This window comes from Dermacentor andersoni, chromosome 10 (assembly GCF_023375885.2).
Source record: "Dermacentor andersoni chromosome 10, qqDerAnde1_hic_scaffold, whole genome shotgun sequence".
NCBI lineage: Eukaryota > Metazoa > Arthropoda > Arachnida > Ixodida > Ixodidae > Dermacentor > Dermacentor andersoni.
This window is the reverse complement of record NC_092823.1, coordinates 61138096-61151062: the sequence shown is the minus strand read 5'-3', so window position 1 is coordinate 61151062 and position 12967 is coordinate 61138096. Positions and strand designations below refer to the sequence as shown.

The window sequence follows — 12967 nt, the reverse complement described above, 5'->3', positions numbered from 1 at the left end:
AGGGGCGTAGGTCAGGAGCTTATGGGGCTTCAGCCTACGGTGCATTGAGATTTCTAAAGGCGTACTTCGGACCATACAACGACACAAGGCAAATCAATGCATTATCAGACAAGTTGACAAAACACGCAGTGAGGTCCGATGAGACGGAGCGTTGGGGTGGTTCATTTGTGCCGTCGTGTCACAGAAAAGAATATCAACATTTTTTTCACCTGCGCCAAAAAAGCATCCACGTCAAGACACTAAAGCCAGCGAAGGTAATTGAATTGAATTATGGAGTTTAACGTGACAAAACCACTTTGTGATAATGAGGCACGCCGTAGTGAAGGACTTCGGAAATTTAGACCACCTGGGGATCTTTAACGTGCACCTAAATCTAAGTAAACAGGTGTTTCCGCATTTCGCCTCCATCGGAATGCGGCCGCCGTGGCCGGGATTCGATCTCACGACCTCGTGCTTAGCAGCCCAACACCATAGCCACTGAGCAACCACGGCGGGTAGAAAAGGTAAGTACGTTCTTATATATATATATAACAGCAGTTTCGATACGTAGCGAGGCACTGGAAGTGGTAAGGGAATACATCTACGTAAGATAGGTAGTGACTGCGGCTCCGGATCATGAGACTGAAAAAATCAGAAGAATAAGAATGGGCTGGGGTGCGTTTGGCAAGCATTCTCAGATCATGAACAGCAGGTTCCCACTATACCTCAAAAGAAAAGCGTATCACAGCTGTGTATTACAAGTAGTCACCTACGGGGCAGAAACCTGGAGGTTTACGAAAAAGGTTCTATTTAAATTGCGGACGACCCAACGAGCTATGGAAAGAAGAATGATGGGTGTAACGTTAAGGGATAAGAAAAGAGCAGATTAGGTGACGCAACAAACGCGAGGTAATGACTGCTTAGTTGAAATCAAGAAAAACAAATGGGCATGGGCAGGACATGTAATGAGGAGGGAAGATAACCGATGGTCATTAAGGGTTACGGACTGGATTCCAAGGGAAGGGAAGCGTAGCAGGGGGCGACAGCAAGTTAGGTGGGCGGATGAGATTAATAAATTTGCAGGAACAACATGGCCACAATTAGCACATGACGGGGTAGTTGTAGAAGTATGGGAGAGGCATTTGCCCTGAAGTGGGCGTAGCCAGGCTCATGACGATGATTTAATCTTTGACTACTCAAAAGCATTTGATCTCGTTGCTCACCACCGCCTCATCGCTAAGCTCCCTTCTCTTAGAATAGACGCACTAGCGTTACCTTGGCTTCGTAACATTCTACCTTTTGGCAAGCAGTTCACAGTCATTAATAAGTTTGCTTCCTCTTTTTCTTATGTCACATCCGGTGTTCCGCAGGTCAGCGCACTAGGCCCTTTTTTTTAATTTATAATAATGACCTATGTTCTAATATTTTCTCTTGCATACGATTATTTGCTGACGACTGCATCGTATACCGCACTATTAGAAGTAATGATGACCATCTGATCCTACAAATGGACCTTAACCTTGTTTATGCCTCCTGTGATAACTGGCTTATGACGTGGAACTCGAATAAGCGCAAAACAATTTCCTTTACTCGTAAACAGTCACTTTCTAAGTCCACTTATTCTATAAAGAACGTTTCGTTGCCCCGTGGGGTGTCATATAGATACTTAGGCTTGCATCTTACATCCGACCTTTCATGGAAATTGCATATCACTAACATATGTGCAGCGCTAATAGGCAGCGGTGCCGTAGAGGTAGAACACCCGCCTCGCGTGCAAGAGGTCTGTGGCCTGGAGTGCGGCCTGATCCCGGTGACCAGAACCGGTAACGTACTCTCTCACCAGAACAGGATTGGCCACCCTGGTGCAGTACTTGGCCACAACCTCCTATATGAACACAACAATCAAACCCCGGCCCTCAGTCCCCAGCAGCTGCGAAGCAACTGACCACGGCGGCGGTCAGACCTGCGACGCTGCAGAGGGTGCTAAGAATCCCTGGCTCCGGACAGGCCGCCATTGGAATATGAACCTGGCAACGTTTAACGCTAGAACGTTATCTAGTGAGGCGAGTCTAGCAGTCTTATTGGAGGAATTAGAGGGCAGTAAATGGGATATAATAGGGCTCAGTGAAGTTAGGAGGCCAAAAGAAGCATATACAGTGCTAAAAAGCGGGCACGTCCTGTGCTACCGGGGCTTAGCGGAGAGACGAGAACTAGGAGTCGGGTTCCTGATTAATAAGAACATAGCTGGTAACATACAGGAGTTCTATAGCATTAACGAGAGAGTGGCAGGCCTTGTTGTGAAAGTTAATAAGAGGTACAAAATGAAGGTTGTACAGGTCTACGCCCCTACATCCAGTCATGATGACCAGGATGTCGAAAGCTTCTATGAAGAGGTGGAATCGGCGTTGGGTAAAGTCTAAACGAAATACAGTATACTGATGGGCGACTTCAATGCCAAGGTAGGCAAGAAGCAGGCTGGAGACAAGGCAGTGGGGGAATATGGCATAGGCACTAGGAATAGCATGGGAGAGCTATTAGTAGAGTTTGCGGAACAGAATAATATGCGGATAATGAATACCTTCTTCCTCAAGCGAGATAGCCGAAAGTGGACGTGGAGGAGCCCGAACGGCGAGACTAGAAATGAAATAGACTTCATACTCTGCGCTAACCCTGGCATCATACAAGATGTGGACGTGCTCAGCAAGGTACGCTGCAGTGACCATAGGATGGTAAGAACTCGAATTAGCCTAGACCTGAGGAGGGAACGGAAGAAACTGGTACATAAGAAGTCGATCAATGAGTTAGCGGTAAGAGGGAAAATAGAGGAATTCCAGATCAAGCTACAGAACAGGTATTCGGCTTTAACTCAGGAGGAGGACTTAGTGTTGAAGCAATGAACGGCAATCTTGTGGGCATCATTAAGGAGTGTGCAATAGAAGTCGGTGGTAACTCCGTTAGACAGGATACCAGTAAGCTATCGCAGGAGACGAAAGATCTGATCAAGAAACGCCAATCTATGAAAGCCTCTAACCCTACAGCTAGAATATAACTGGCAGAACTTTCGAAGTTAATCAACAAGCGTAAGACAGCTGACATAAGGAAGTATAATATGGATAGAATTGAACATGCTCTCAGGAACGGAGGAAGCCTAAAAACAGTGAAGAAGAAACTAGGAATTGGCAAGAATCAGATGTATGCGTTAAGAGACCGAGCCGGCAATATCATTAGTAATATGGATGAGATCGTTCAAGTGGCTGAGGAGTTCTATAGAGATTTATACAGTACCAGTGGCACCCACAACGATACTGGAAGAGAGAATAGTCTAGAGGAACTCGAAATCCCACAGGTAACACCGGATGAACTAAAGAAAGCCTTAGGAGCTATGCAAAGGGGGAAGGCAGCTGGGGAGGATCAGGTAACAGCAGATTTGTTGAAGGATGGTGGGCAGATTGTTCTAGAGAAACTGGCCACCCTGTATACGCAATGCCTCATGACTTCGAGCGTACCAGAATCTTGCAAAAACGCTAACATAATCCTAATCCATAAGAAAGGGGACGCCAAAGACTTGAAAAATTATAGACCGATCGGTTTACTGTCCGTTGCCTACAAAGTATTTACTAAGGTAATTGCAAATAGAATCAGGAACACCTTAGACTTCCGTCAACCAAAGGACCAGGCAGGATTCCGTAAAGGCTACTCTACAATAGACCATATTCACACTATCGATCAGGTGATAGAAAAATGTGTGGAATATAACCAACCTTTATATGTAGCTTTCATGGATTACGAGAAAGCGTTTGATTCAGTCGAAACCACAGCAGTCATGGAGGCATTGCGTAATCATGGTGTAGACGAGCCGTATGTCAAAATACTGAAAGATATATATAGCGGCTCCAAAGCCACCGTAGTCCTCCATAAAGAAACCAACAAAATCCCAATAAAGAAAGGCGTCAGGCAGGGAGATACGATCTCTCCGATGCTATTCACAGCGTGTTTACAGGAGGTATTCAGAGACCTGGATTGGGAAGAATTGGGGATAAGAGTTAATGGAGAATACCTTAGTAACTTGCGATTCGCTGATGATATTGCCTTACTTAGCAGCTCAAGGGACCAACTGCAATGCATGCTCACTGACCTGGAGAGGCAAAGCCGAAGAGTGGGTCTAAAAATTAATCTGCAGAAAACTAAAGTAATGTTTAACAGTGTCGGAAGGCAACAGCAGTTTACAATAGGTAGTGAGGCACTGGAAGTGGTAAGGGAATACATATACTTAGGACAGGTAGTGACTGCGGATCCGGATCATGAGACTGAAATAATCAGAAGAATAAGAATGGGCTGGGGTGCGTTTGGCAGGCATTCTCAGATCATGAACAGCAAGTTGCCATTATCCCTCAAGAGAAAAGTTTATAACAGCTGTGTCTTACCACTACTCACGTATGGGGCAGAAACCTGGAGGCTTACGAAAAGGGTTCTACTTAAATTGAGGACGACGCAACGAGCTATGGAAAGAAGAATGATAGGTGTAACGTTAAGGAATAAGAAAAGAGCAGATTGGGTGAGGGAACAAACACGAGTTAATGATATCTTAGTTGAAATCAAGAAAAAGAAATGGGCATGGGCAGGACACGTAATGAGGAGGGAAGATAACCGATGGTCATTAAGAGTTACGCAATGGATTCCAAGGGAAGGAAAGCGTTAAGAAGATTAAGAAGTTTGCAGGGACAACATGGCCACAATTTGTACATGACCGGGGTAGTTGGAGAAGTATGGGAGAGGTCTTTGCCCTGCAGTGGGCATCACCAGGCTGATGATGATGATGATGAACATATGTGCTAAAGCGTCACAAACGCTGGGTTACTTACGTCGAAATTTGTGTCGTTGCTCAGCTCATACACGGAAATTGGTATATATTAACATTCGTCCGCCCACAACTTGAATTTGCTTCATCCATCTGGTCGCCTCATGAAGAGTATTCAATTTCAATGCTGGAAGCCATACAAAATAGAGCCGCTCGATTCATTTCATGTAACTATAGCCGACATCCCAGTATAACAAAAACTAAGCTAGACGTTCCACTCCAGGCGTTAAGTAATCGTCGTTCTCTTGCTCTTTTATGCTTAACACACAAACATATTCACAGTGTAACGCCGTTCCCACTGCCACTTGAAAAAGCATTATGCACATCCAGGTGCCTTCATAATCACCTCAGCATCAAACGCTTATTTGGTAAAACTAAAGCTTTCTATTCTTCGGCTTTGCCAGAAGTCATCGCACTTTGGAACGATCTTCCAGATAACATTGTTTCAATCACTAACCGCGAGCTTTTCCGCGAGCTCTTGTATGCACATTTTACGAACTGAGACTGTATAATGATGCATTCTTTTGTTCTGCTTACTGTTACTTTTCGTTATTCTTGCTCATGCTCATCACGTATTTTATAGTATAATCCCCCATCGCACAATGCTCCGACCAGAGTCTGTGATGTATATTTAAATAATAACTAATAACAAGGAACAGCATCACAGAGATTTTTTCCTGGCCGTTGCATTTGTACAAAATTGTAAACAATGTTCTTGAATGATAAAGTTTCATTAAAATATTTGTCCTCAACTTGTTCATTTCATGGCCTTTACATTTTTCCTATCAGCGACATGCGTTGGCTTGCTGGTTTAAAACTGATATAGTTGTAAAGTGCTTGTGATATTTTGTTTACTTATTACATTGACAAAGAACATGAAAGCATTGATATCAGTTATTCCGGGTACAATTTTCGGGACATACGACTATATTCGTTCATGAAAAAACACATATTTTACTTGCCTGCACAGTGCGTAGCGTTCAAATTCGTTCGCAGCATCTTTGGCAATGGCAATGCAGTTATTATTCATGTATTTGATCCCTCGACAAATTCCAAATGAGGAGGCCGAGCTTCAACGCGGACCATTTGTAATGAATAGAGTGGAGTAGCACGTACGACCCATTGAAGTGGCTATGGGTGTCATTATGTTATTGGACGACCCCGATCAACAGAAATAATATTAAGGCCAACGTAACAATATCTGTACCCGTGGCTGTCAGGGACGGCTGGTCAGGCTGAGTCCCTAACACTATCTCAATCTCAAGCCCACCGTCATCTCAATCAACACGTTAATTGTGAATGACCTATACCAGACAGATAATAACCTTTGCAGATTTGCACTCTCAAATTTCGCATAGAGGTAGCATCTTGCACTAAATGTGGTCCGACATCACGTTTTCGGCCATTACTTGCCAGTTACTATCGTAACTGCGCGAAAACGTGAAAATAGACTCAAGTCACTGCAGGAACCACCATGTGATAATGTGGCACGCCCAAGCTCTACACTCCGAATTGTTTTTGACTGCCTCGGTTTCTCTTACCCTGCACCCAATGCACCGAACGGTACACGGGGTATTTTTGCATTGCCTCCCCATCGGAAAGCGTCCCCAATGGCCAATTCACAACCCCGAGCTCAGCAACGCGACGGCGTAGTCAGCGAGCTGCCGCGGGTCGTTTAGAGTCAGTGGACGCTGCACTTGCCTGTCCGAAGGAGGGCAGGAAACGGTCCATGGTCCGCGAGGAAATGATGACGCAGTCGGGCATCTGCTGCTGCTGCTGCTGCTGCTGCTGTCGCTCGTAGGGCGGCGGTGCCCGCGGGAGCGGCGGAGGCAGCGGCGGTGAGGCAGGCTCGTCGGCGGCTCCGAATTCGTCTTCGTCGGGGTCGCTTAGCAGGGACCGCTGCGAACCCGGGACGACGGACCCGGATGAGTTGGGCGCGGCGGCAGAGCGCCGGCTCGAACCCTGGCGCCTGGCCGCCGACCCAGGCTGCTGCCAGTCGAGCATCGTCTCGGTGCTCCGGCTGCTGCACCTGCGCGGGAAAGGGACTCAAATGACGGCGCTCGCGAACTCTCACCTACCAGTTGTCATTACAGCGTCACGTTGTGTTGGATAAATTAAGTGAGGCTTTATTTTGCCTCTCGCGCCCCGTCTAGCAGCTTTTGGCTGCTGGCTTGTACCTGCAGCTGTCTTGCCCACTGTGCAGCAGTTCGGGCCACTGGATATGCCATGCGTTGTATGCCCGCATAGACAACATTGGGTGACTGGGAATGTGGAACGCGGCATGTAGCACTGAGTATGTGAGCATTCTTCGCCACTTCTGTGTAGTCAGTATGTGCAAATCAGCAGGTGGCCGATTAGACAACCGTAACAAGAGGGAAGTAGTGAAGAACCTGGCAGGGGAAAAGTCGAGAATTTGGTGAGGACAGTAACGGCCGTGGTCGGCATGCTTTGTTTCGCTACGGCTGGTTCGCCCACGTGCTGACACTCCCATTTTGGCCAAATCGAGAGCAATTGAGAGAACGTCAGGCGAGCCGTTAAGTGGTCGTGTCCTCACTCTCGGTAGAGTTTCGTTTTGCTGCCTGCTTCTCCAGTGCGTTTGAAGGTGGCTCCATGAGCAAGGACCGGCAAAATGAACGGCTGATTTGGCACCACGGTTGGCAGGCATTTCAGGACAACTCGGGGCGACCCCGAGTTGCAAAGGCCACCCCGACACCACGTTGGCAAAATTCTAGCGTAAAAATTCTAGCGTGAAATGGTTTGTTGTTTGGTCAATTCGGTCTGGGGTGTCATTGAAGAGATGTCTGGCTTGACTAGGAGGGCGAAGCGGGATGGATGAAGTGCAGCGTGTCGTTTCGGTTGAAATCCATCCCAGCCCCGTTAAATTTCTTTGCTTAAGTCCTGAGGGACTTCAGACTCAGATTGAGAGTGGTGCTCGGGCGGAGCAATCGCCGCCAGCTCTACCAGGGATAAGTTCGCCTGCAGCTGGCAACACTCCTCTCTTCTCCGCTTTAAAGTACAAATGGATGTGGCATTGTGATTTGGACACGAATTGTGAGCGGATTTTCATTGTCGCATCCACAATATAGCGTTGAAAGAGAGAGCAAGAGAATATATCGTTTTTGCATTTCTGCGAAAACTACTGTGGCATTTTTTTCACATTTGATGATATGTGATACTATGCTTAGCAGGCCCTGAAGAGTAAGAAAGAAAAAGAACATTCGGTTTTCGCGGAATATTTAGTAGGTGTAGAATGCGCAAAAATACTGCAGCTTTCTATTTATTGAAATGCGCAAATGAGTAGTTGATGCGCAATATTCGATTCGCAATAAAGATTACGAACATTTGCCCAACCGTAAAGATAACGCCATTAAATTCGCTTTATATCTCACGCAGTCCTCTGCCACGGTCGGCAGTGTCTAGCATCACCCGGACTGTATCAAAACAAATGAACCTGTGTTCTCTGGCTGCAGTGCGCTTAGCGCGAGTACAGTACCTTTGCGGTGAAAGCGCGGACCTATTCCGGTACTCCGAAGGCCGCGCAGGCATTGTGTGAATGTCAGCGAGTGCAAGTGACCGACACTTTGGCAACCTTTCGCCCATATCGCGGCTGGATGCGTTCACTACGAGGCACAGGAGCGCGGCCTTTGAAGTCCTTTTGTGTTCTCGCGTTCATGCCGCCATGTCCCTCGCTCCGTTTTCCGACGCGACAAGACTGGAAGGAGATGCTGCTGCGTATTCGCTGCACTTGCGAATCACTCGCCCGACCGGGTAACCTTTGCGGTGACATTTTGATTCCTTCATGCAAACTCACACGTCGCACAATTTAAGCTAATGGATCTACCAAATCCTAGGCATTGAATGTTTTCGTGCGACGTCTCGAGCATTTGGATTGTATGTGAAATAGCCAATGCTGTTCTGACAAATCTACTATTGCGTTCGCGCGATATCCAGGTGGCAAGCTTGCTTAAGCTGCTCGCTTAAAGATGGAGTACTTTTTTTTAACGTAATTACCTCCGTGGTACTACCTCAACGACATCTGATGCACAAGAAAGCTGCATGGATGGTTCTCAACGGAACGACTGGGTGAGCGATATATATATATATATATATATATATATATATATATATATATATATATATATATATATATATATATATATATATATATATATATATATATATATATATATATATATATCAATTGACGAAGTAACTTGAAAACTAGCCAAAAGGCTACTAAATAAACGCCTCATCGCCTTCTAATTCCTCCGGTTTGATCGTCGCTTACTGTGGCCGTGCTCCTTTGTTTTTTCCAATGCTAGAAGTGACCAACCTGAACACTATGACGACGGCTCATTTTATATGAGTCACCGTTGCATTATCTCCAGGAGACGGACTTTCGTGGGTATTTATAAGTTCATTCCATCACTATAACGCGTGGGCGTTGGGGCGATTAAATGCACAAGGTATGAGCAACAGAACCATATTTTGCCATTAAGTAGCTTATTGCATTGATAAAAGTGGGAAGGTGGCACTTGTCAGAGCCCGATATTCCAAAATCCCTAACGCACTAGTAAAGTAATAACAATAAGAAACCAAACGAGAATAACATGCCCACACGCACAGCCGACACACAAGCGCAAGCTACAAGCGCACTAATATTGTCACTATACGAACACCAGTGTGGAATAAATGGTTGAGTACCTGGGACACTCACCAGTCACACAAGAAGTTGGGCCAGGGGTGGGTGCACACAAGTGGTTCGTGCATATATAATTTATCTAGCATCGGTATTTCCAAGTAAACTTGACTGCTAGAAGCGAAACACAACCCCGACATGAAGGCGTGCAAAAGAAGAAAAGTGCAGTGCGTGTATGTATATACAAAGCAGAATAATGGACGTTCCGTAACGTTAGTCGCAACCAAAAAAAAAAAAAAGAAAAAAAACGAAGGTTGAGCGGGATGTTTTGACGGCGTCCTGCTAGCCTACTCTGGCACACTTCCCACCTTATTGCAAAATTTAATTACTCTCCGGATTCTAAATAGGTCTCGAGTAGTGCGTTCCGTCGGTTTTTCATCACGAATTGCCATGAGGCGTAAAAGAATCGTTGAACTTTCTAAACCCGGTCACGAACGAATGGATTTCCTTTAGTTGTCTTTTTTTTTCAAAACCTGCATGACCACCAACATAAATTATTCGACATGCCCAAGCTTCTGACGAAGACATTACGCTGCCCCGTAGAGTTTCGTGTCAACTACGCGCATACTACACGACGTCTAGTATTGTTATCGTCTAGCTCGGCAGAAGCAGTAACAAGGGGCAGACATTTTTGTACTCGATAGCTATCCTTGGTATGTTCCGAAGGCCGGCAAATAACACAATTCTACAATAGTAGACACAGCGACAGGCTCCTGATGTCAACTAGGATATCTGTCACCTCCATTTGTTCTCCAATCCTTACCCCTGTCTTGCTGCTCCTTAACATTAGGCCTAACACTTTTCGATCCATCGCTCATTGCACGGTACTGAACTTCTCTTCAAGCTTCCTTGCTAAGCTCCGCTTCTCCGTGCAGAGGCCGCCCTCCTTCACCGAGATTTCGTAGAAATGTTTTGGCTTCTAATGATTGAAACTCCACTAAGTAAAAGTTGAAACGCGTGTCGTGTTGGGGCAGTCCCACGGGCAGCCGCACATGCGGACTTTCTTCAAACTTGGGGTGAAAGTTTCTACGCGGCATATATCATCCCACTCCTCCGAGAACAGAGTCACTGAAGAGGGCATCAGCTTCGCATCTGATATCCGCGAGATTGTATTAAAAAACGTAAGCTTTTCTAGGTCTACTCACCGAGGTAAAAGCGTCGTTGATGCGTAACGCTTGCGCCGCATAAAGGAAATGTTGTATCAACATGCATAAATCACCGGAGCAGAAAGAAATCGGATGGTCGTAAACTTAAATTCGCGCCAATGAGTTTCGAACCTGTCGACCTCTTGTTTCGAAGCCAGGTATCTCAGTCACTGCGCTGCCAATCTGTTCCCGCAACGCTGCGCGAAAACCACGTGACTATTGTGTTTCGCACCCGGCTACATCGCAACGCGGCCGCGCAGGTGGCGTCATTTTGCAGCGGTAGCAAACATGAGGAGCGTCAGCGGCAGTATAGCTTACGACAGCAACAACTCAGGGAGGCACCTGGGACGAGCGGGGAACAACGGCAACAAGAGTTAATGGATGATGACGGTGACCAAGCACTATGGCAACAACAGAAAAAAGAAGCTCACGATGCCCGACAGCAAAGCTGTCGGGCATCGTGAGCTTTGTGAGACGACGGCTTCACAATGCCCGACAGCGAAGCTGTCGGGCATTGTGAAGCTGTCGTCTTATGCTGGTCTAATCAACATTGCCGCTTTGCGACCGAGTTGTTCCGCTTCTCCTGTAGGACTTTCGCGGTGTCTCCCGCCATTATGGCAAACACCGCAGCATGCAACGACGAAAAGCAGGCGATTAGAAGAAAAGGCTTCCGCATGTTTTAGTAACTCCTAAGGGGGGGAGTTCTGCGTGAGTGTTTTTATTTAGGTTGATGCTGCCCGCTTTGCGGCACAGTAACATAAAGTTGTTATAAATGGATGCGACCCCATAATGTCGCTGGAAGCCCACTAAGGCTCTGTAATGGAAGCCTACTTGATTCCACTCTCTTAAGTCGACACGCCGGACAGTGATGAGGTATTAGCCCAAAAACCCAGGTGTAGCCGAACAGGCTGATTCGTGGCAGTTTTTGCCCCGATAGATATGTTCCCGTCATGGACTGGACATGTTGCTGAGTCCGTGCTATGTACGCGAACTGCTACTTTGGATCAGCCAGTCAACTGAGCGTGTTCAGGAACGGCCGGCTATTGAGACATTTGAGGAGTCTGCATGTCTGCCTGAGCTGGCGCCGTGGTATGATGTCATCTGCTGTTTAAAGCACAGAAAAAAAAGGCAAATCTTGAAATTTTCTCTTCAGGATCAAATAAATTTCGAAAAGAAAATTAAGTAATAAACTGAATATTGTCGATTCTATTCGAGATTTAAAATATGCACTAACTTTCCAGACAACCTTCAGGTGATGTGAGATTAGAGGCAGTTCCAATGCCTAGTCATCTGTTGCGTTCTACCTAACTATCCTGCAAATGTTCCCAAGGCCATCCATTGGTACAAAGTAGGGGCTAGACATGGTATATTCTTTTTACGTGCAGCTTTCTCTGCTCAACGATGTGTAGTAAATAAAAAGTTGGAGCTCCTCATGTAGCAATTGCATTAAATAGATTTGAGCAATTTATCGTTCATGTCCCGACACCTATAACTATTAACTACACGACTAATATCCCTGTCACACAGGAAGATTTAATGTCATTCTAATCGAATGGCATTCGATGCATCGAATGCCATTCGGTCTCTTGCGGTGCTACACAGTAAAATATAATGGCACTCGCAAATGATAGCACTGACAATCTGGAACAAAATTTGTGACATTCACAGAAAGTTTGTGCCTATTAAACGCGTTTAAGAACTTTTGCGAGTACTTTTAAAACGGACGAAAACATTTTGACACCAATTATTCACAACTTAAAGCACTTAGATCAACACATCCAATATGATCGACCGCCGCAACAGACTCCTGATGCAAAGAGTAATAGCGCTTGAGCACAGCTCGTGGTGAAAATATCATGGCGGCAAAAATAATTATCCTTTTTATAAGTCTAAAAAATATCTTCCGACTTTCCTGATGCACGCATTATTTTTTCGCGTTGCGTGTCGCTGTCGTCTATCCGGGGTCAAGAGTATACATTCGGTTGGAAATCGAATGCGAATGAGTTGCCCTAACTCATTCGACGGCAAATGTCATTCCATTCGAATGACATTAAATTTTCCCGTGTAAATCCCGATCAGTGGGATTATATGCGAATGCCATTCGATTCGAATGACAGTAAATCTTCCCGTGTGACAGGGGTATAAAGCACGTATAGTACCTATCTGACTGAATAGTGCCATACAAGAAAATTTCGAAAAAGATTTAACTTCACGCGCATTACTATTACAACATTAGCGAACTAATCGGAAGCCAGATCAAACCATGGACAAATCCTTGTACTGCCC

General features: G+C 45.8%; 1 protein-coding gene across 5 annotated transcripts in view; it reads right to left on the bottom strand.

Annotated features, from left to right (window-relative positions):
• Positions 1-12967, bottom strand: part of LOC126543839 (uncharacterized) — a 405430-nt gene that overhangs the window by 169046 nt on the left and 223417 nt on the right. For all 5 annotated transcript variants that reach the window (XR_008608858.2, XM_072284882.1, XM_072284881.1 and 2 more), the window contains exon 6: positions 6539-6866. Coding sequence is in view for 4 of the 5 variants with exons in the window: in XM_072284882.1 (XP_072140983.1) it covers positions 6539-6866 (328 nt within the window). In the remaining variant the exon portion in view is untranslated. The remainder of the gene's footprint in view (positions 1-6538; positions 6867-12967) is intronic.